General features: G+C 30.8%; 1 protein-coding gene and 1 long non-coding RNA gene across 3 annotated transcripts in view; both read right to left on the minus strand.

Annotated features, from left to right (window-relative positions):
- The window catches only part of LOC139503422 (outer dynein arm-docking complex subunit 2-like), a 30,142-nt gene extending 7,414 nt beyond the window's left edge, over window positions 1–22,728 (minus strand). The window contains exons 1-18 of one of the 2 annotated variants that reach the window (XM_071293201.1): window positions 22,628–22,728; window positions 20,815–21,068; window positions 19,845–20,017; window positions 19,153–19,402; window positions 17,513–17,619; window positions 16,591–16,733; window positions 15,804–15,917; window positions 14,850–15,133; window positions 13,899–14,055; window positions 13,268–13,414; window positions 12,632–12,841; window positions 11,904–12,137; window positions 11,239–11,349; window positions 10,099–10,314; window positions 9,190–9,371; window positions 8,189–8,303; window positions 7,290–7,478; window positions 6,926–6,958 (exon numbers count right to left, since the gene is read on the minus strand). In XM_071293201.1, coding sequence (XP_071149302.1) covers window positions 6,926–6,958; window positions 7,290–7,478; window positions 8,189–8,303; window positions 9,190–9,371; window positions 10,099–10,314; window positions 11,239–11,349; window positions 11,904–12,137; window positions 12,632–12,841; window positions 13,268–13,414; window positions 13,899–14,055; window positions 14,850–15,133; window positions 15,804–15,917; window positions 16,591–16,733; window positions 17,513–17,619; window positions 19,153–19,402; window positions 19,845–20,017; window positions 20,815–21,044 — 2,895 coding nt within the window. In that variant the 5' untranslated portion in view covers window positions 21,045–21,068; window positions 22,628–22,728. The remainder of the gene's footprint in view (window positions 1–6,925; window positions 6,959–7,289; window positions 7,479–8,188; window positions 8,304–9,189; window positions 9,372–10,098; window positions 10,315–11,238; window positions 11,350–11,903; window positions 12,138–12,631; window positions 12,842–13,267; window positions 13,415–13,898; window positions 14,056–14,849; window positions 15,134–15,803; window positions 15,918–16,590; window positions 16,734–17,512; window positions 17,620–19,152; window positions 19,403–19,844; window positions 20,018–20,814; window positions 21,069–22,627) is intronic. The other variant, XM_071293202.1, reaches the window with a different exon arrangement.
- LOC139503423 (uncharacterized) lies at window positions 864–2,332 on the minus strand. Its single transcript, XR_011659099.1, has 3 exons — window positions 2,202–2,332; window positions 1,582–1,663; window positions 864–975 (listed from the first exon to the last, which is right to left on the minus strand). It is a non-coding gene; the product is annotated as an uncharacterized lncRNA (long non-coding RNA).
- Window positions 22,729–25,225: the final 2,497 nt, after the last annotated feature.

Consider the following 25,225-nt stretch of genomic DNA (forward strand, 5'->3'; position numbering starts at 1 on the left):
ATAAAATGTCAAAATCAATCGAAGAATGCAGAACCAGAATAATAAATCTTGATACTAAGGAGATGGACGATGCCTGGATATTTTGACAACTTGCCATATACAGTTAGATACAATTAATACGAATAAATCAAGGTTGCCACATATGTTACAAAATATCCAATTTCAATACAATGAATATTTGTCAATGAAATAGATGTTTATGAACAGATAAAAGAATATCTATTAGGATCCCGTCCCTAGGATTTTCATGGCATTCCATGGAATTTCCATGGCAAAATTGTTGCCATGAAAAGGATGGAGTATTGAAACGAGCTTTTTCATGGTTTTCATGAATTCCATGGCATCGAAAAAAAGAGTGACAGGGATTGTATACCCAGTATTTCCATCGTTGCCATTAAATCATAAAAGGATGGAAATCATGGCATCGATGGCAAATTGCCATGATTTCCATGGAAAGTATGGCATCAATGGCAGGTTGGCATGGCCTCTATGAAAAGTATGGCATCTATGGCAGGTTGCCATGAAAATGATGGCAACAATTACAGATTGCCATGGAAAGTATGGCATCCATGGCATTTCCCTGGTATTCACTCACAAATGGACATGCAGACCTGCAATATTACCTTATATAGTTCTGTATAGTTTAATAACATATTCTTGTCCTTTGTCCTTTTCAAAATAGGACACTGGGAAAGTAAATATCTGCAGGAGTTCTCATCAGATTGAATTAACCTCATTACTTTCAAAATAAAGCTTCACCGTTAAAATTTCATTGCCATATATTGCTAGCAAAATAGATAAAAAAAATTAAAAACTATTAAAATTAGACTATGTTTTAATGTAAAGTTAAACATTTTGGAAATGTTCAAAGCTCATTATTGCTATCTGACGTCTATCTTGTCTTGTGTTCCTTTCTTGGCTTCGGCAGATGGTTGATGACCTAGTGGACAACTTTCCATTTCTTTTGTATGATGCCTAAAAAAAAGTTACCATATATATTAATATCTATTCTGAAAAATATCATATATATACTAGTGAAATAAAACAAGTAGGTGGGGTTTTCCTTCGTTTTGACATATTGACTTGATGGGCTTTTCTCATTGTTGAAGGCTGTATGGTGAACTATAGTTGTTAATGTCTGTGTCATTTTGGTTTGATAGTTGTCTCATTGGCAATCAAACCACAACTTCTTTTTTATATTGAATTTACTATTTTTACCATATATCATGTATATCATTCAATATACAACAGAAACATCTAAAACGCGAAATTATAAAATTAAACTATGAAAAATAAGATGTTAAGCATGTTTTAAAGAGTAATTGTATTTTTAGAAAAGAATCCTTGTAAAATCAAGGGCAGATAATTATAATGACCTGTTTTGGGGATTTTTTCAATAAAATAAGACCTGTGGGCTGTAGCCCCAAATTTTCAAATATGTATATCATGTTTATATAAAAATTAATATTACAGATGGTTTTACAACTTTTGATTTTTTTCAATAATGTTTTGAAAGTCCAATATGTGCAAAAATTACTTAAAAAGCATTCATAAGAATTTCTTTCATATAAAACTACTTACTCCAAGTCTGATTGAACATGTTGAATGTGTCCATTCTTCAGTCCTATCAGAAAACAATTTTCTTTTGTTTCACCATGCAGTTCTGAAATATAGAACATATTACAATTAAAATATAAGAAATATTACAATTAAACAAAATAATTATTACATATTCTGTATGAAGCGTATAGGTTATTCTATTGGTCTTTTATTTCACTTTAACATCATAGGCCCATATTTACATGTATGTCTTGCCATTTTTAAAATCTTAAATTTGATCCATAATCATGATAATTCAGAACATATTGTACTAATTTTAAAAGATAATACTTTTTGATTTTTCAGAATAGATGTCTATATATATCATGTATATAATTATTACAGTCATACTACAGATCTCTAATTTTGCCAAAACTACTATCGAATAATATTCTATAAAATAGATTGTCTTAAAGATATAAGTCTTGTCATAATACCACAGTAATTATGTACATGATGTAATTATGCAAAAATTGCATGGTCTTTTATAGTTATTCTCTTGATCCTACATGGTACTTATATGTGTCACAATTTATTTGAAGGAAATAGCAGTTTCATAATATTCAAAAAGGTTGAAATACTTATTCATAATTTGTACTTACCAGAAGATTTAATCCAAAATATATGAAAACATCAATCTTCACAAATCCAATAGTTATGTCATCAGAATAATACATCTGCACTTTTTAATGTTAATAGAATACTTTGGCTCTTTTTAGGCTACAACTCTACATCCATGGTAAAATTCATATTTTGGTCAAGATAAATAAGACATCTTTTCTTGTAATGTCTGCAAGTTCAAATTTTGAATCTGACCAGTGTTGGGGTTGTTTGGGGAGTTGTTTGATTCCTTGAAATGTTTCCCTAATTATACTATTAATTACCTAAATCTTAAATATTAGATATATATAATAATAAATAAAAAATATTCACCAATTTTTATCTATTATTTTTATATTTTAGACTGTAGAAATTTAAGAGAAATGTACAAAGCCATATGGTCTCCTTCTTTGGGCCCCAACTCTTGTCAATGAATGTGTACATATCATTTCCTGTCCATTTCACAGAGGCAAATGGAAACAGATGTGGAACCTACATAACATTTCTATCACTAATTGTTAAGAAAGAGACTGCATGGAAATAATATTTGTGTATTATCGACACTGTATCATGATTATTATTTAATTTAAAAGAGATACACTTAATCATTAATTGTACTTGAAAATAAATTAATTTAACCTGCATTTCCTATGTTGGAAAATTAAAAAATAACTTATTTCCTTAATTACTGTTAGTGAAATAAATATATAATATTCTGGTCACTTTTTATTTGTTTAAATGTATATAAATAGCAACACATAACATAAAGTTATAAATTACCTAACAATGCTATCACATTTTATATTTAATTGAATTTTGAATATGCAATCTTTAAGACTCTTCAAATATATGTTGGATTTCAGGGTGGTACAAATACTGGCTTTATGACACAAATAATTATCATGCACACTCTCATCAGTATTGATATATTTTTCATTTGAAAAAAAAATTAAAGGAACTTAATTTTTAGGTGGATTCCATCTCGGGGATCCAGCTATTTTTAAGCGGAATCCTCCTAATATTCTCATACAAGAGTATTGATAATGTTTCAGTAACTTTTTATGTTTCAAATCATCAAAATATTCTAAGTCCAATTTGCCTTCGTTTTCATCTTAGAAAATTTCTAAGTGTTGCTTTTCCATCGTTTGCCTTCCTTAAAAATTTCAAAGTCCAAGTTTGCCATCGTTTCCATCCCCCCAAAAAGTTAAAGTCCAAACTTTGCCATCGATTGCCATAGATTTTCATCCTTTCCATGGAATTTCTTTTATACAAAATATGAAAACCATGGCAATGTTTGCCATGGAAAATTTTTGCCATAAATTTCATGGAATTTCATCAAATTTTACATCGTTTCCATCCTTTTTCCATGAAAAATCGATGGCATAGATGGAATGCCATGAAAATCCTAGGGACGGGATTGGGGAAAATATTCATATTATCATCATGAGTAATCGTGAGATAACTTATTTTATACAGTAAATATGTGATTTGTATCTGTAAATGTGAATAGCATTCTATTGGATTTTTTTTTTATTAAATGAAAATGAAAGCAAAGCATTTTTTAAAAAAATGAGAGTTTTAATAAATACACGCCACAAAATTTTATTGATAAAATAAATGTTCTGTTCTTCGTTGAGCAGATGCTTGTTAATTTTTTTATACAGTCAGGCTATTTTTTTATTGATTGTTTATTGAATACTTGTTTTGTTTATATGCCAGAGAAAATCAGCTTAATCGTCAAAAAGAGGCTTTACTTTTAGGGGGGGGGGGGAGATGACACAGGCTGCCTCTTTTGTCTTTTGTGGGAAATTCAGGTGGTTATATTATTATGATTGAAGCATGACAGGCCCCTCATTTTTAAATTGAAAGAAGTATGCTGAAATATGATCACGTAAATTTTTCACATTTCATCTATTTGGGGGAAATTCTATCCATCAACATACGTCAGGATAATAACTAGGGTCAAAAATATGTTTTTAACAGGTACAATTATTTAAAGGTAAATCAAACAAATAATAATGGTTATTAAAAAGATTTTATCACATGATATGGGTACAAATTGAAATTTAATAAGCTGTCTTAAAAGATTTTTTTAAAAGTCAGTTATGACTGTTCAACACAATAGAAAAAATATGAAGAAAAAATGGGGACAATAAAATGACAAAAAAAAAATAAAAAAATCTCCACACATAAATTTCTGATGTTTGAATTAGAAGTATGCTGGCAAAACCAACATGATACTGTTAAAGGCTAATCTGACTTCTTAAAAAGTGGAGGTTCAAATGCTTTTGACCACCAAAAGTTTGGAAGAATCAACATAATTTTGGTATTTTACTATTTTCAATAGTCATTGAAAACAACCTAAGATTTTTAATTCAGCAAAGAATATCTTTAATATGTTTAATAACATAATTAACAATGTTAACCATAATAATATTTTTTTTTTATGAAGTACATATATGTATATAACGTTAGTATCATGATCATATCAGTACAAATGAATAAATAAATTCCTAATTGAAATCACCAGATATAGATAGTACTTCCTATATTAGTCATTTTGGTATTTTTAATCTCAAATGTGTACTCTGCCCACTACATGCTTCCTGGTTACACCTAAAACCATCACTAAAAGGCTATTTTAAGTTCATATATTGTTTTAACAGGGGCTCCATTTAGGAGTTGTGGAAAATTAATAACTAAATAAACTAGTCATCTTAGGATTGATAGCTGTCCTATATAACGATCATTACCACTAAATTTTTAATATCTCCTGAACCTATTAAATCTATCCTTTATCCTTTAGTTTTATAATTAAAGAGTAAAAGCTGAAATAAACCAAAGACCAATTAAATTTCAACTACTTGTCTTACTCTTGCTTTTTTCCAATGTTTTGGCCGATAGACAACAAAATCTTCAACCTGGAACATTCATTCAAATTATAAACATACAAGGGGAGATAACTCTACATAACACGTTATCACTGCTTATTTTTTTAAATGTCTCTTAAACCTGTTAAATCTTATACTATCCTTTGTTCTTTTAAAATTAAAGCTGAAATAAAACCATTGACCAATTAATTTCAACAATTTGTCTTAGACTAGCTTTTTTCCAATGTTTGGGGTGATAGATTCGAATTTTTAATACATACAATGGGAGATAACTCAATGCAAATCAATATTTATTGATGCCATTGATAATAAATAGTAATATCATTTTTTAAAGATGAGAATGAAAATTGAACGATACGGAACAGTATCCAATATTGTAAATTTTAACATGAAAGGCAGCTGTAGCCAATGAACGATCAGTTAGTTAGCAGTGATCGCATGAATTCACAATATATATGACAGAAAAATATCGAGCAGCCAATCTTATGCTTATTTAGAATCACATGTTGAGGTGAGCTCAAAATGGTCTGCTGTCAAACTTTGATTAATGAAGTGCAGCATTCCAACACTGTGGAAAGATTATAACTCATGGGTGATATGTGAAATCACTATCAAAGAAGAAAGAATACGTAATGATACTTTTATATTTTATCTTCACAGATAGTCAGTCATTTTGATCTTTTAATAAAAGTTTATTTAGCAGTTTAGGAATTTCTATTCTAATGACCTATTCAGTAGCCTTCACAAAACAAGCACTTAAAAATTTGTGTTGAGTTTAAGATCCCTTACAATATTTTTAAAATATAACCTTGGAAGTCTGCATTTGATTTGGTTGGATATAATAATGGCTTAAAAGATATTTCTTATGATACAAAATAACCAAGCAAATTCCCCCCTGCATTCTATCAAAAAACAGAAACTGTCAAAATTTAAATTGAAGCATGGAAAATATGAGACTTTGGTATTTGCAGACTTCACAACTGCATTGATAGAAATGTTCTTCATAAAATTTGTATGTATATTTAAACTATATTGAGGTTTATTTGGTACCGAAGAATTTTCACTTTTTTCTTCTTTTTGCAACAAAATATAATTTATTTTTCTTTAATAACATGAAACATGAATGAACTCAAAACTTGAATTAAAAAGATAAAATTAACATGAATCAAAAATATATGTCATTACGTCCAAAACATTTCCATTATCGTCAGTTTAACTTAATTTTTCAAACAATTCTAAATAGCCTTGAATTTGGAATGCTGTATTTACCATAAACAGCAAGCCGTACAACATTTTCCATTAAATTCTAGTTGAGGCATTTTTAGTCATTAAATTAAATGTGTAATTGCCTCCAATTTAAGGTGGTACCCAACACTTTCACGAAAATTAATTTGGCTCGTTTAATTTTCATAAAACTTTGTCAAATTATTTACTTTGACCCTTTAACTAAAATATAAAAATTTCAAAAATTTTGAACCAACCGTTTTGTCAGAAAAATTACACTGGTTATATAGCAGTTTGACAAACACCAATTTTGATCATTGAGAAGCTTAATATTCCTTTTCCAACACAACTTAATTAAAACGTTTAGCTAACTTTACAGAGTTATCTCCCTGAAGTGTTAGGTACCACTTTAAGTAATTTTGTTCTTATGGCTTATGGTAAAAGCAAGATTATTTTGTTTCAAATGGGAGACAACTCATTTAAAAATTGTTGAATAAATTATAAAAAGAATATTTCTGAAATGATGGATATGTGGACATAGTACATATATTTTAAAAGATAATAGTTTAACAAGAATTGCAACTCTTCAAACTTTTTGAACAACCGTTTACCTCAGAATTTGTTCTTACACCTCTCCATGCAAACTGTAATGGCCCACATAATAATAACATCAATTGATTATTTAAAAAACAAATAGAGAAAGGACAAAATTGATTGTCATTGCACTCTCCTATTAAATGGGTTTATGATCACCTTTCAATTTTGTTTTAAATTCTTAAATATCTATAAAAAAAAAAATTAAAAATGTAAAAATGTTTTTGTGAAAAAGGAGAGGAATTTTAATGTAACTTTGTTCAATACCTAAAATGCAAAAAGGTTTAAATAGAAAACCTTATTTGTCAAATCTAACTAAATATTTGGTAAAGGGATGTAATTACTTTCAATTACTACATTCCCCCTTCAAACAAAACTTACAGTATTTGTTAATCTTGCTAACATTGGAACCACACCATGATCTGTTATAACTGCTAAATTCTCTTCATCTTTGGCAATATTTGCTATAGCTGCACAAACACTTGCTAATACTTCTTTATGTTCTGATTTTAATAAACTAACTATCAGTTCTAAACCACCCACAAATGATCGAACCATTTCACCGGCATCCTGCAAAATAGATTGAATATGATGTAATTTGACTCAATTTTTTACAGGTTTTACAAAAATTAAAGAAAGATTAACAAAGAAGTTTAATTTGAAAGTAGATATATTGCTACATGGAAAAATTAGAAACAGTATCTCATTTTTGTAACCTTTGATTTTATAGCCAATTATCTCCCTTCTTTATATATAAAAACCAATTATTCTTCACTCTTCATTTTTTATGCCCCACCTACGATAGTAGCGGGGCATTATGTTTTCTGGTCTGTGCGTCCGTTCGTCCGTCCGTCTGTCCCGCTCCAGGTTAAAGTTTTTGGTCAAGGTAGTGATGAAATTGAAGTCCAATTGACTTCAAACTTAGTACACATGTTCCCTATGATATGATCTTTCTAATTTTAATGCCAAATTAGAGTTTTTACCCAAATTTCACGGTCCACTGAACATGGAAAATGATAGTGCGAGTGGGCATTCGTGTACTGAGGACACATTCTTGTTTTGCCTAGTTTTCCCAATCTTTTATGTTTGGAACATTATACTCTTCACAGTAAACCTCAACCACATCCTCTTATATTTCAGAATAGTGATGAAGTAAAGTCTGGAAGATCATCTCTTTGTAGAAATAACTTGAATCAGGAAATAACCTTTAAAGGGAGATAAATCAAGTTAACGCAATGATATCTGAAATAAATTTTGAAATATTATTCCTTGGAACTTACCTTTGCATTTTCTATACAAGGACAGATAGCCCATGCAGCACTGGCTTGGACCTCTGGATTCTGGTTTTTAAGTAAGGACCATAATAATCGCACACCATCTAATTTATCTATAATACTGAAATAAAGTAAATTTTATCAGTAAATTCATTGAAAAATAAGTGCTTCTCTTAATTATTAATTTATAGAAATTCTCAAACCCAAAAATCTGAATGTCAACTGTTTTGAAGTCAGATCAAAAGGGACCTCAGAAGAATAACCAAATCCATCAAAGGTGTAACTTAACTGCAGGGAGTTGTAACTAAGTTCCACAATAATTTCTTAATTTATCTACAGATATTTCCGAGAGTTAAAGGTATATAATCAATCATGTCAGTAATGAAGCACTAAATGCTGAGTCGACCCCTCAAGCAGTTCAAAACAATGTATTTTCATTGATATAAGATTTCAAGGTTTTGCCAAATTTCTTCATACAAGTCTATTGAAAATTTGTATAACATTGAACTTTAAAATTCATTGTTGATATCTTTAGCCAAGAATCCACAAAAACAGGTATCAGGTATGCAGTATGGGCTTTACTCATTTTTTAAGGTGGTACCCAACACTTTCACTAAAATTAATTTGGCTCGTTTAATTTTCAGAAAATTTTGACACAGTTTTCACTTTGACACTTTAACAAAAATATAAAGAATTCAAAAAATTTTAACCAACCGTTTAATCAGAAAAATTACAGTGGTTATATAGCAGTTTGACAAACACTAATTTTGATCATTGGGAGGCTTAATATTCCATTTACAACATAACGTAATTAAAATGTTTAGCTGACTTTACAGACTTATCTCCCTGTAGTGTTAGGTACCACCTTAAGAACTTAAAGTGACCTGAAGTCGTAAATTTCTGTGTCATTTGGTTTCTTATGAAGAGTTGTCTCAATGGTAATCATACCACATCTTCTCTTTTATATCTAACACTTAAAAATAAAATTATGGAAAATATAGACATACGCCATGTTATCTTGCTCTTCTGCACACTGCCCCACTGCTGTTGTTACATTGACTAATAATGATTGGTTTGTTCCTGTTAATAGATTAACTAATGGTGATATTCCTCCAGCTTTTCTTATCTGTGCTCTGTTGGGTGGATCTTTGGCCAGTTCACCTAATGCTCCAACAACATTTACTAATACCTGCAAACAAAAATATAATTCAATTTTAAGTTTAAGGCTAATTTTTTAATTGATATACAATAAGAATGTTCTGTAAACACCTAAATCTGGGTCAAACATAATGACCCCTGCAATCATAGGTGGAACAATAAAAGACAATATGAAACAAGAAAAAAAACATGTTTGCATCTTGTCATACTGCCCCTTATTTTCTATGTTGACTCTAAAACATTTGCCAGCAAATTTTAGACACTGCCAATGACAACTACAAAATTAATGTCCAAAATATCTTTTAATTATATTCAGAACAAAGCTTTATGACCCAACAATTTTATTTTCATATATTATATTTTTCAGATCTTAGTTGAAGTGTAATTTTTCAACTGTTTCTTTCAATTTCGAGAATACACTAAACTGAATATGTTATCTACCGGTATATATAAACTGATTCTATAAACATGTTTAAGACCCATTGGCCTTTGCAGGCCCGTAGCCAGGAATTTCCAAAGGGGGGTTCGTTGGCCTCAAAAACTCGACTTTAACAGTCACAATTCGAACAGAACGTTGACTTTAACAGTCATTATTTGTTTTCAAGGGGTGGTTCGTCCAAACCCCCCGAACCCCCCCCCCCCCGGCTACGGGTATGGCCTTTGGCTGTTATCTACTGTTTGGTCAGGTGGTTGTCTCTTTAGACATTTCCCCATTTTCATTCTCAATTTTATGAGTATTTCAATTTCTGTAAATTTACCTCTTCAGGTTGATTATTTAATAATGCTACAAGTCTGTCAACTGCTTTTAACTCCTGAAATCTCTGAACATTTTCTGGACTTATAGCACACTTCCAGATAGCTCCTGTAGCTGCTGCTAAAAGTTCTTTATTTTCAGTTTTTTCTAATAATTTCACTAAAGGATCTAATCCACCATACAATCTAACTAAATCTCTGGTTTCTTTTTCTTCTGCACACTGGGAAAAGATATTAAGATGAAATGAATAAAAATTAAACAAATAAAATAAAAAATCTTTTTATTATCCTACCTCACCCTTCAAAACATCAGCAATAAAAGTATTATCAAGTTTATTAATATGAAAACTGTGTATTGAAAATACTTTCAACAAAAAATTGCTTCAACTGTTTAATTATCTTTCACTATTAATGCATTTTCTTTAAGATTTAAATTTGCATCTCCATTTAGTAATTTAACAAGAACATAAAACAGAACAAAAAGTAATTAAGGTGGTACCTAACACTACAGGGAGATAACTCTGTAAAATCAGCAGAACGTTTTAATGACGTTGTGTTCATGAGGGAATATTAAGCTTCTCGATGATCAAAATAAGTGTTTGTCAAACTGCTACATAACCAGTGTAATTTTTCTGATTAAACGGTTGGTTCAAATTTTGAAATTTTGAAATTTTTGTTAAAGGGTCAAAGTAAATAATTTGTCAAAATTTTAAGAAAATTAAACGAGCCAAATTAATTTTAGTTAAAGTGTTGGGTACCACCTTAATTGGATTCTGCATGATAACAGCTTGGATAATTTAGTTTATCATATACTTAGAATAAATAACAAATGATTTTTACTGTATGATATTAGCATTAAATTAACGTAAATTCCATACTTTTTTCATTGGTGCTTAACGGGCTGATATGAAAAGTTTATCACACGCTTTGATTGTTATCACATGCCTTTCCCTAACGTTATCTCATGGCATTCCGGTGATACGCGGCATATTCCGAAAAGTATTGTACAAAACAACAAACTTTACTCATTTTTGTAAGTTAAACAAGAATAATCTGAGTTCTACTTTGAAACATTCAAAGATATCATTTGATTGTTCAGAATATGCATGAAATATTTGTCACTGTACATTAACAAACAATATTACCTTGAAGATAGCTGCAGCACAATGCATCTGTAATTCATCTGTACTACTGTTTAAATTTTTAACAAGGTCCTGTACCATGCCCTCTGTTCTAATGGCTAGTCTGTAATTTTGCTGAAATAATAAATTAAATATTTAGCAAGGTTTATAAAACTTGAAGAAGAGAGACACAAATAGCTTTTAAGGAAAATATCAGTCTGCTTGAATATTTAAATAAATTCACTCTTTATATCTCTTCCTTTTTTTCTCAATGTTCTCAATTGGTAAAGTGACAGACAACTCATTTGCCTCAACCTAAATTGTGCAGTCTTTTTGTGTTTGTCCCAAACTTATATCTAGATGTCCTTTGGCTTTGTTACTGTCTTTACTTTTTTACTACAAAAATCAGACTTAGTTCTCTTATTTGAATTTATAACATCAAGTGACATGCCAAGGCCTCTTGTACTTGACTGACTATGCTTTGTTCATCTTTAAAGACTGTCAAGTTACATATCCTTGCTCAAATACAAGTCATTAGGACTGATGGAACGCTGTCAGATTGGCAATCATTTCACATCTCCATATATGGTGCACTAAATTCTTCTCCAAAAAAAATAATTAAATCAATAAAACAAGTCCCCTTATGATATCCCTTAAAACCGTACACTTTAAACATATCAAGAAAGTACCTCAGAAGAACATTCTTGCAATGTTCCGACTACTGGAATCAACATTTCTTCATGTGTAGATTTGAGTAGTTTAGCGAGCAGTGGGATAGCTCCAGCTTTTCTCATGGCTTCTTTGTTTTTCCTGCTCTTACTACAGCTCCAGAGAGCTAATGCACCACAGCGGGCTACTTCTACGTCTCGTTCAATCTCCGGATTCATTGGTCCGTTCACACTTCCACAGTCTAATAGTCCAACCTGAAATTAAATTCATAAATTTTGTTGTTATTATAGCTTGAAAAATTCTATAAAATTTTCTGGCAATAATATTTTAATATTTTATGCTTGTTAAGCTTTATAGATGCCTATAAGAAAAAAAAATGAATGTATTTTATAATTTTTTTTAATCAGATTATGATACAATTTTAATATTTGACTTTAGCCAGTGGTCCTTAAGTTTTACCAAAAAATTTGCAAAGGTAAAAGACATCATCGTCACTCACTTAGCTTTATGAAAGTGTCAACTTTGGGGTTATGAGTTAAACCCCTAGTCCCACAGTAGTGGCAAAGAGTGTGATTTTGATCTTATTTGACTTGGAATGCCAGTTTTCTCAATGAAGAAAAGGTTTGTTTATTGTAAATAACACTTGAATACATCAGTTACAATCTTTAGTGTCCAATATGAGAAAACAAATGAATTTTCAAGTAAATAAAATTTTGTATTCTGAAGAAAATTTGTATAATCCACTTACCAATTTTTTAATCCCACCGTGTTGTCTAACTGTACGTCTAGCTCTTCTGAATTTAGCAACATTGGCGATTGTCTCTGCGGCTAAACATTTGAGTTCCTTGTCATGCTCACGTAATATTTTCACCATAGTCTGTAAACCTCCCAAGTCAGCAATAGCTCTTCTGATCTGGGTATTGCGTGAAATTTCTTTCAAGATTTTCAAAGCTCCAATCTGTAATACATTAAAATAAATTTTCATCAGGTCAAGTTCTTTTTGTCCAGATTACTTTTAAAACAAAGATAATATCATGAGGCAACAATAAAAAAGAATATGTTTTAAGGGTTTCCATTTGTGAAAAATTAGTAGATACTCTTTTATCTTGCCAAATATTTTGTAGACCCTATACAAAAAATATGCACGGTATGAAAGTCCTTAACCAAATATTTTTTTTAATTTGGTCTTAATAATCATTTGATGTCTTTGTAATTGACAATAGAAATAATAAAAAAAAACTAATCTTTTCACTTCAAAGCTTAAAATATATTAATATATGAAAATGGTTCACACAAAAGTTGTGCACAGAGATATTTCAAAAGTTGTGTCCCTTAAACTCAAGACGAGTTTACTATTTTTCACTTTCAGTCAAGAGTTACCTACCTTGCATTTGATTTCCTCTGTATCCAACAGGTTGATAAGGACCTCTAGACCTCCAACATCTCTGATAGCCAGCTGACATGTCTCCTGAGCCAGGTTGAAATCTCTCATTGAACAAAGGGCAATAATGGTAGCTGTTTGGTTTCCTCCCTAAAATAAAACAATAAGTTTCTGCATTATATGTTTGAAATATGTATAAAGACTTATTTATTTAAGTCACTTTTTGTAAATGATCACATATCCCAACTGTGGTGCTTCTACTGATAGGAGGATGTCATCTATACAAATAGATAAAGAGAACTTGTATTATACAAAACCACTTAGCTTAAATGATCCATTTAAACATTAATCTTATTTAGCCATGATCAAAAGCATATAAGCATATTTGTAACTATGGCTTGGCAGTATTTACTAGTGGTATTCAAAGCCTGGTCATGTCTATGACCATTTGACACTAATCTTAATTGACCAGTTTTTTTCAGCAATTGTTTGTGTTTCTTTCAGCCTCTTATGGTACAACTGTGAGCTTCTGCACCAGGGAAAACTACCCATATGACTTTTTGTATAATGTGTTCAAAGATTTTAAACAGTTTGATAAAAATCTATTTAATTCTAAAAAAAACTCTTTTAATACCTTTAGATATTTAACCAGTTTCTGTATTTGCCAGTATTCTGATGGCAGATCAGCATTCGTTTCACTTCTTCTCTCTACTGCCTCTTCCTCCTCCTCACTCTCTGTAGAACTTTCACTGAATGAGTCCTCATTATCAACTGGAGTTTTGGATTTCATTCTGGAATAAAATCAGAAGGGAATAAAATGAACAATAACATTTTGTTAAGTATAACAAAGTCATAGAGGGAATTCTAAAATAAATTATATTGGCACAATGGGTGCCACATGTGGAGCAGGATCTACTTACCCTTCCGGAGCACCTGAGATCACCCCTAGTTTTTGGTGGGGTTCCTGTTGTTTATTCTTTAGTTTTCTATGTTGTGTCATGTGTACTATTGTTTGTCTGTTTGTCTTTTTCATTTTTAGCCAAGGCATTGTCAGTTTGTTTAAGATTTATGAGTTTGACTGTCCCTTTGGTATCTTTCGTCCCTCTTTTATATCTGTTTTTGGGGATTTTGTGGGTAAAGGTAAACAACGAACTTCACTCTTCTACGAATAAAATAATTTCTTTAAGATCGTATATAGACTTTCGCATAACCACAAAAATTGTCAACCAGGAAAATATATGAATCCCCAGTATACAGTAATACTCCATATCATAACAAACATTCTGAGAATAATGGACTAATTTTATGAGAATAAGTTCTATTGATTGTACAGAAAGATGTAGAATCAGTGTCTTAAGATTAAATGATTAATTGCTTGTTGGTGAAAATTCCATTTTTGTCTATGGTTTTTATTGGCAGAGGAGGATGGAGTACCTAGAGTCTAAGAACCACTGTAGGAAAACTGGTAATCCAGGCCAATGAAGATCAGAGCTGAACACTTCTAACCAAGATATGTGGCCAAAGTCATAACTTCAGTGCAGTTTGTCTTTCTATTTTCATTTCATCTGATTTTTGATTGACTTACCTTTGTGTTGTCTTCTTTTTCTTTAATACTCTCTTCTCTCTATCCATTTTCTCTGCACTGTATTCCTCCATCCCAAGAGCTCTCCATTTCAATGATGGTTCTAATTTCTTCTTTTTCTGTGATTTTGACTTTTGTTTATCTTTTTCTTGGTCATCCATTGTTTTCTGGCGACCCCCTCTTGGTGCCTCAGATCTGTATGTTTCATTTGCATCCTCGTCATCCTGCTGTTCAACTCTAACATCCATGTATTTGTCATGTTTGTCGTGTTGTTTTAATGCAAAATCCTGAAATAAAAAAATAATTATGAAATTTATCAAGTAATTATATTTTTAATTTAATGTAACAAGAAGCGATGGCGAAGCAGTGTCAAAGTTTTATGATAACTTTAAATTTATAAATTGTTGATTTTTTTTTTTATGTCATGTTGTTTTAATGCAAAATCCTTTAGAAAAAAAATGATGAAATTTATCAAGTAGTTTTATTTTTAACTTAATGTAATAAGTAGAGATGGTGAAATAGTGTTGAGTTTTTATAACTTTAGAATTATAAATTGTTGATTTTTAAAAAATCGTATAAACTGTTCAGTATTTGTTATCCCTCTCTATGAAAGGATTATTCTAATAAAATGAAAGCAAGATCTATGTTAGACATTGGGTTGTGAAACATATTTCATGTATGTCAGTTTAATGAATGAAAAAATTAAAAAAACAAAGTTTGTTGGTTTTGTTTTCTAGCTACCGTTAAACACCAGTTTAATTTTTATTTGAATGTAAATGTAATAGCTTGTTATTAATTAATGACCATCTACCATCTAATGTGTGAATTTGTCAAAATTTCTAGGATAATTTGTTTTCAACTCTAACATACATTCAACCAAACATTGGATGGCATGTCTACACTATGTTAAAATCAATTAAAGGGAGATAAATATAAATTCAATGGGAGATAACTCACTTGTTTATCAATCATTTCAGCAAACTTTGGACTTTTCTCTTTCAACATGGTAACAAGTTCTCTGTATGAATCTCCTTCTTTTTCATAATCCATATCTCCTTGGTTATCTGGACCCTATAAAGAAAACAAAATGCATATTAAAAAAGGATTTGGAATGATAAAATGTGTGTTGGAATTGTCAAGGAAGATGACATCCATCATCTTGTTCAGTGTTCAATTTAGTACTGTGAAGAGGTTAATTTTGGTGGATTTCAACAGCCATATCTGTTTGCCAGGTTTCACTTTCATGCTTTTTTTCAAGTCTTTGATTTGATCTTTTAAAAAAAATCATCTAATATGAAGAAAGTTAAACTGGATTAGACAGCAACATAGAAACTTGTCCATGTGTATTTATATAAATAAGTTTCAACACAAAAATTCAGGTGTTGTTAATGTTGAGTTTTTTCTTGTCTGTGTTAAAAGCCTGACTGTGACTTTGAGATGAAGAACAGCAATAAAAGCTCTGACATTTCTTTTGCTTTTTTGTGTTTTTTTTGCTGTGAATATATACAGTATACAGATTGTGTGTCATAGATGGATATCCTTTCTTTTTTATTACACCCACACTCAAGTAATAAAAAACAAGAGTGAGTTTTGTTTGAATCACAGTGTTCTTTAAATAGTATGAAATTTTACCTTATTTGCAGAATGATTGATTGAATGTTGGTATTTTAAAGCCACTTTTAAGCACCACATTTGGGCTATTAAGTGGCGGTCATTTTTTATTGGTGGAGGAAGCTGTAGTTACCTTATTGCAGTAGTAACCACTTGTGTTGGCAGTAACATAGAAGTTTTGTCCATCATGAGGTTTAACTTCTAAGTAACAAATATCTCCATGGAGTTGTCTTTTTGGTTGAGCTCTACAGCCGTTCTTGAAAACATAGTTATCACCTGTGAATGAAAAAATTTGATTATGCAAAAGTTGCCAAGTAAAATGCATTTTGCCAAAAAAAAAAAGGCATACATTTATCTTAAAAATATTCCTGTCTATCTTATTTTCAAAGTTGACATTTTACAGTGAAATTTAACCTAAACGGACATTTCACTGATCTGTGCTATGCATTGTTCAAGTTATTTTAATAAGGCCTAAAAAAAAAGATATGTGTTTCCGGTAACATCATTTTGAAAAATAGGGTCGGTAGGTCGGAATTCTTTTTTTTTTTTTTTTAACCTATTTGGAATACCTTTTGACATTAATAAAATGTTTTACTGGCTTTCTATGCAAGTAGAAGCAAGAGAGAAAAAATATTATGTCATCTATCAGAAGCCTGTGTCAAAAACGGGGTCGGTTGATACAATTTTTTTTTTTTTTTTTGAAGATCCAATAAAAAAGTTAGGGTCAGGGGCTAAAAAACAGGGTCGGTCGGGTTACCGGAAACATCGATCTTTTTTTTCTCGGCCTAAGGGAATAATGAATGAAGCAAGGATATGATTGCACAATCTTTAATAGATCCAGCATTATAAGATATAGGCCATACACATGGCATAACATTAGGGTATTGACTATAACAAGTATAATATAAGTTTAGAAATGTGTAGCTATACAGATGTTCGAATCAACACTATAGGAATAATTTTTAGCTAAAGATTAAAATGAGGATTTGAATAGAATAGAAAACTGATTTTGTTGTGAACAAAGCTTTTTTTTCAATTATTTTTTTTATAATTACCCCAGTAATCTAATTTTTCCAAAACTGTGTTGTCATCCTCGTGTCCACAAAGTTCTTTCAAGATGCTAACTTCTCCATCCACAGTTACTGGTGTAAGTCTGACTTCTCTGAAAACATAAAGAGGTACAGTTAATGCTGGTGATCGTGGAGATATGTTTTTACATGGATATTTTTGACAGTTATTTGAAGTAGTGAATCTAAGCTAGTTCTGGTGATCGTGGAGCAATGTTCTTACATGGATATTTTTGACAGTCATTTGAAGTAGTGAATCTAAGCTACTTATGATGATCAAATTTAAAGCAAAGTAGGGTTTGAAAATAATTTTGAGGTTAGATGCATATATGAGAATCATGGAAGACAATTCCTTGTGGAATACTTATTTGATTGTATGGTTTAAATTAAAGTTCTTTCACTTAATATGATATCCACCTATTTTAAAGTGATTCTGTCAACACCAGCATGAGTAATTTTCCCCTGCAATGATCACCTTGTGTGCACTGTAAAATGTGAAATACGGTCTCAATGACATATTTACAGAGGCTGATGTTTTCATGAGGGTTAGGAATCCTATATGTATATACTTTCCTGAGTTACAAAGCTGTTTTGTGTTTTCACCTGACAATAATTATTAATTAGATAAGGTATTAAAAAATTTCAAACAAAAGAATGACAATCAACCACTTTTAACTTTATTGATATTGTTATTAAGACAATAAAATTTTAATACCCAAGCTCACCTATTGTGTGTTAAAAAAAATGGAAGTGGTGATTAACACCTGTAAAAACATTAATTGATGTGTCAATTATGTCCCAACAGACAATAAAACTATACTTAATTAATTTTTCCTTATTTGTTCAGGTTTTAGGTTAATTAGGCAGTTGGTTAAAATTTGTAGAAAAAAAATAAAGTTAACTTATATCTTTAGAGAAAGGACATGCACTTGTCTGTAATAGCTATTTTATCAAATTACACATGTTACACTGTATACGTACTTGTCTATAAACTCTTTTAATTAAGATGAATAATTTAAGGCTTTAAAAAAAATCACCAAAATTAGCTTTTTTGTGAGGATAAAAAAATTATAAAAAAAACTTTGATATTGCAATATACAATGTAATCATAAGTAATCTAAAGTAATCATGATTACTTTAAAGAAAAGTAATCTTATGTAATCGATTACATATGAAAAAGGGTGTAATTGTAATGTAATCGATTACATTTTATTAGCAAAGTAATTGTAATTTAATCGATTACATTTTAAAGTAATCGACCCCATCCCTGGTTAGGATGGGGTTAAATGATTAAAGAATAATGCCCTTAAAAAATGAAGATTAGAGAAAAAAGGGGTTAATTTTTTGAAGATTAGAGAAAAAAAAGGTTAATTTTTTGAAGATTAGAGAAAAAAGTGGTTAATTTTTTAATGATTAGAGAAAAAAGGGGTGAAAATTAAATTTTTACAGAATAACAGACCCCCCATCCAGACCCTCTTTCAATTTTCAGTGGAACAGTTGTTTTCAAAATCGAATGCCAGCAATTTTTGTGGAGAAAAAAAACTATTCATGTTCAATACAGTGTCTATTATTTAATTATTATGCCATATCATGAAGAACTAATATTTTGTTTTTATTTCAGAACTTACTTTGAAATAATAGTAATGCTCTGGTCCATGAGCTGTTGATCTAGTCGCTGAAGACATAGTCTCAATTTCAATATACTTTTCATTTCTTCAATTTCTGCTTGTCTGTCTTCGTTTCTTTCTTCAGCACTTTGTTTGGCTAACATTTCCTGCTCTTTGGCAATTTCTTCCATGTAACGGAAAATAGAGTTGTCATCTCCTTCAACTGTGGCAAATCTGTCACCAAGCATGTTTGCAACTGGATCTCTGTTGGCTGAAAAGAAATAAATTAGTATTTAAACAAATTATTAAGAAGATTAACATCAGTTCTTTCTTTACAAAGTTTAGTGAGGAATCATACATATATGTATGTTAAATGTAAACTAAATTCTTTAATTTCAATCTTACCATAAAAAAGATGAGAGCAAGGAATGGTTAAATTATGACTGAGAGTTTCATTTATTTGCAATCATACCACATCTCCTTATTTTTATACAGAATGCTTTCAGTTTGGTTTCCTACTTCATAATCTTAAATTACTATGACAGTATGGATTTTGCTCATGGTTGAAGGTCATACTTTGACAAGTTAAACCCTTACCATATGGTGGAAAATCTTTTTAAGTGCAACTGTACCACATCTCCAAATATATTTAATCATATTATGGATATTTAAATGTATGTTAAATTTTTGCATAAAGTGCCTAAATACCATACCTTCTAAACAAGCTCTAACTTCATGCATTTTCTTATCTCCGGCAGCTCTCATTACTTCCTCTGCGTGGTGCATTGTCATGACACTTACATTGTATGTCATTTGATCGTGTTTCTGTAGGCAAAATAAAGGCTGATCTTTTCCTGCAGTTTCTTCTGATACAAGATCTTCTCCTCTGAAATTATAGAATAAATTTAAGGTTATAATCTAAGCTATAAACCAGGTTTTATCCAAAATTTTCTACATTGAAATGAAAATGCCAATACTGATTAAGTCAGGAATATGACAGTTGTTTTCCATTCATTTGATGTGTTTGAGCTTTTGATTTTGCCATTTAATTAGGGACTTTCTGTTTTGAATTTTCTTCAGAGTTCAATATTTTTGGAATTTTACTACTTTGACATTTAGAAACACAAACAGTACAAAAAGACCCATAAAATGTATGTCTTAAATTATTTAACTAATATGAAAAAAAACTTTGAATTTTAGGTATTGTTTTTAACATATTTCTATATTGACGGAGCTGTCCCCTTTGTAGCCAACATCTTTAAACTAACTTTCGTTACATACTTTGAAAGATTGCTAAAACAGATGATTAGAGCCACTGAAATCTTAATCACTTTTAATATGTGGTCTCTTACACTGTACATGTTCATTCAAGTATACTTTAGTGAAAAAAATAAAGTTATTGAAATAAACCAGAATTAAAACTAGACAGTCATTCAGTCATTCCAGTGAATAAAAAAGGTCTGTACTTTCAAATTGAATATATACATGGTCTACATGTATTTGGAACAGGCTTTTAATAAGTGTTGTTTATTTCTATCCATCAAAAGAATACTAAATAGTTCACTTAAGTTTTCAAAGCTCTGCAAAATTTCTTATTCATTGTTAGTCTAGCTTTTTGTGTATTTCTTGTACAACAGTTTTTTAACAACCCATTATGTTATTTTTATTTGTATACAACTATACCTGTCTGTCATTCCTGGGCCTTTTATCATATTTGGTTTTAAAGATGACTGCCATGTTAAGGGTTTTTTAAACACAAGTTTGGATTCTTCTGGATACTTAGCGCTGAATCCATCTACGAAAGCTATGATACTGTTTAGAAGTTCCTCATTTATTTTTGTGTATTCTAATTTCCCACCAGACCCTCCTTTGGCTGAGGTCCACTGTGCTGCTCTGCCCAGAGCCTGTCCCATTGTGATGTTTTATGAAAGTTTTTCCTAAAAATAGATATAAGTTACACAATGTACATGTACATCAACACAATCATGGCAATATTTTTTATTATTACCATAATCTATCTATATACATTTAGGGTCAAGACTATTTGAAGTGAAAGGACAGAAAGATCTAGATCATGACTCCCTTGTTGCTGCTACATTTAATTTTTTTTATATGGTTGCATTTTGCTGAAAATATACAACTGTTTGACAATCATGGCACCCCTAGTGACGCTACATATGGGAACCATTGAAGAAAACTATTACATTGTTTATCAGTCCTTGCCATTAACTAGCAGTCCAATACCTCAGACTTGTTAAGTTTTAATCTGACTAGTAAGTAGTTTGTAAATATTCATTTATAAACATAGTTAAACTGTTGGAATATTGGCCATCGGCTGTTTCTGCTCTTTGCCTTTGAACTGGTTGTTGTTTCTCTGACATATTCCCCATTTCCATTCTCAATTCTTACTTCAGACTTGTTTGTAAATGATTTGGGTTCAGATTGGTTAAATCAAAGTATTCTATTTACATGTAACAGAGATACTGAGCACTGATTCAAAGTTTGCATAATTAAACATACAAAATGTATGGACATATGCATCCTTTCTGCAGAGCCAGTAAGGATATATACATGTATAGTCCTCCGTCAGCAAGAGGGTTATAAAGAAAGACAAAGCTTGTTTACATGTAAAGCATTGATCAGGGTAAACATAGGAGTCTTTTAAAAGTTAAGAATGAAAGTTTATGTTATTTACAGGCAGTTACACAATTTAATAATAAATAAATAATAAACAAGCTTTCTTTAGAGTCGACAAGGTAATTTTAGGTATACAAACATAGACAAAATAAGCTCTAATGAGATTTTAACTGACATAAAAGAATAATTGATTGGTTTTGCAACTTGTCAATTAGAAATTACGGCAGTTCTGTCAGTTTAAACCTTAACCAATACCGTACCCAAACATAAGAATTATTAAACTCTCAACTTATATAATTAACACCAACAAAGAAAAAACCCTAACCACAAATAAATGAACTTAAAGGCTGCTTTCACAAGTTTAGACACAAGTCGACACAGCCTTCTTTTACTTTAGGGGTCCCAACCCATAAAGAGCTATAATAAACTATTCCTTACCCCAAACCTTACCCTAACCCATACCTAAACCTAACACTAACCATAACCAAGAATGAAACTTAACTCTAAATAAAAGAAGGCCATTGACACAAGGTCATGAATCTCATATGTGACTGATGTGTAGATTTTTTAGGACCTGCAATTATTTTTCAGACTTTATGCTCAATGAACATGATGAATCTTTCGATCTATATGGCATGTTAGTTATTAGTTTGCTAGGTTATTGTTTCACAGTCTGAGTTCCAAGACATGGATCATGAATGCATTTTTTTTTTATAATCCACGACACACAAGCTTCCTAAATCGCTATTTTATTATGGATCTGTCGTACAAATTATCAAATTTTTAACTAAATGATCTTGTCTGCAAAATAAATATATTGATGCATTAATGTTAAATCAATAATAAACCGTTAACTTACCAAGAATGTGATGTTTATGAAATTTAAATAAATGTAAAGCAGGCAAAATAAGTTGTTATAGTTGCTATGGTCTATGCGCAGGTGTGTAGGAAGTTGGTATGGGACATAACTCCGTAAAAAAAATCCGCGGCAAATTTAAAACTTTTTAATCACCGGTATCAAAAAATGAAGTATCAGTTATCAATACAAATATATAAAACCAGATTCAATCCTTCATTGTTTACATAAAAAAAATCCCTGTACCAAGTCAGAAATATGACAGTTGTTATTCATTCGTTTGATGTTTTTGAGCTAAATTGATTTTTAGACCCCTTTCGGACTTTCCGTTTAGAATTTTCTTCGGAGTTCGATCATTATTTTTGTTAATTTTTTTTCGTATCAAGGATTTTTATTGTCTTACACATTCTTGATCATATCAATAGGAAAACTACAATATTTTGAATTTTATCTATAGATGAGATCACCTGCCGACTGAAAAAATCTTACCAAGGATTTGTATACAGTATTACTCATGATACAAATCCTTTACCTTAGGCAGCAACCATTTAATTTTCGGGGGGGGGGGGGGGGGGGGGGCTATGTTTTTTTTTGGAAAAAATGTTTGTTTCCAGTTTTTGGAGAAAAAAATAATTTGTTTTTGAACCTGAGAAAAAAAAATAGATTGTTTTTCGCCGAAGGCGAAACAAAAAGTTTGTCCGGAAAAAAAATACATAGCCCCCCCCCCCCCCCCCGAAAATCAAATGGTTGCTTCCTTACTTAAAAGGTTTTAAACCTTGGCAAGTTATCACCGGCAGAGACAAGATTGAACCATATAGCACTATTAAACTCTAAACACGGACATAGAACAAACCCTTTAATGAACTTAAAGGCTGCTTTCACAAGTTCATTGATCGCATGTGACTGGTGTGTATAGATTTTTTTAGGACCTGCAATTATTTTTCAGATTTTATGGTCACGTGAAATCAGGGACATTTTAGTTTTTATACTTGTATAGACTCTCCCTGGTTGAATGAATTTTTCGATCGATCTGTATGGCATATGATAGATATGAGTTTACTAGACATTCCTACTCTCTAATGTCACTGTTATATATATATATATATTATTTTCACTGGTAAAAGGAAAACTTGTTTGTTACTTAAAATTTCAATATTGTTTTCAAGTACTACAGATATTTCCTTATGCATAACCTTCAATGATCAAAATTTTGACAAAAATCAAACAACCACCACCAAAAAAAAACCCCATTCAGGCCAAAAAAAACCAACAAAAACATTTTTTTTTTATATTGATAATTTTATTTGCAAAATACACCCATATGGGTCAAGCAAACACAAATACAAACATATATACTAAAGAAAGTAAAAATTACAAATATAAACATAGAAACATAGTTGTAATGGAAAGGTAAAATTAAAATTGAGAATGGAAATGGGGAATGTGTCAAAGAGACAACAACCCGACCAAATAAAAAACAAAAAACAACAGCAGAAGGTCACCAACAGGTCTTCAATGTAGCAAGAAATTCCCGCACCCGGAGGCGTCCTTCAGCTGGCCCCTAAACAAATATATACTAGTCCAGTGATAATGAACACCATACTAATTTCCAAATTGTACACAAGAAACTAAAATTAAAATAATACAAGACTAACAAAGGCCAGAGGCTCCTGACTTGGGACAGGCGCAAAAATGCGGCGGGGTTAAACATGTTTGTGAGATCTCAACCCTCCCCCTATACCTCTAACCAATGTAGAAAAGTAAACGCATAACAATACGCACATTAAAATTCAGTTCAAGAGAAGTCCGAGTCTGATGTCAGAAGATGTAACCAAAGAAAATAAACAAAATGACAATAATACATAAATAACAACAGACTACTAGCAGTTAACTGACATGCCAGCTCCAGAATTCAATTAAACTGACTGAAAGATTATGATTTCATCATATGAACATCAGACACAATCCTTCCCGTTAGGGGTTTAGTATCATACCATCATAACATATATGAGAAGAACATAACCCGTGTCATGCCAACAACTGTTTTTAGAATAAATGTGTTTAGTTCCGATGCAAAGACCTTATCAGTGACTCAATATTAACGCCAAAATATGCAATCTTTAATGACTTGACAACAGTATCGTAATTATATCCCTTCTTAATAAGTCTATTCAAAGGTTTTGTAAGTTTCTGAGGTGAATACTGACACCTTTGTGCTTTATAAAGAATATTTCCATAAAAAATTGGATGTGAAATACCTGAACGTATTAGAAGTCTGCATGTTAAGCTATATTTACGAATGATGTCTTTATACCGATGATAAAATTTAGTAAATGTTTTGACTAGTTTGTGATATCGAAAACCCTGGTAACCTTTGATGGACATGGACCTCATTTTTGCAATTTTAAAGATTGCTTTATAAAGTCACCAACTTCTGCAAAATGTAAAAGTTGTTTAACTTATAAATATGTAAATGTTACAGGTATTTTCTATATTTAGGCATTTTGTAAAATGACTAAATTTTCCGGCAATTTATAAAATGCCTAGAACCTTGACAGGCATTATACAAATTGACTTAAAAAATCTAGTCATTTAATACAT

This window comes from Mytilus edulis, chromosome 14 (assembly GCF_963676685.1).
Source record: "Mytilus edulis chromosome 14, xbMytEdul2.2, whole genome shotgun sequence".
Taxonomy (NCBI): Eukaryota; Metazoa; Mollusca; class Bivalvia; order Mytilida; family Mytilidae; genus Mytilus; species Mytilus edulis.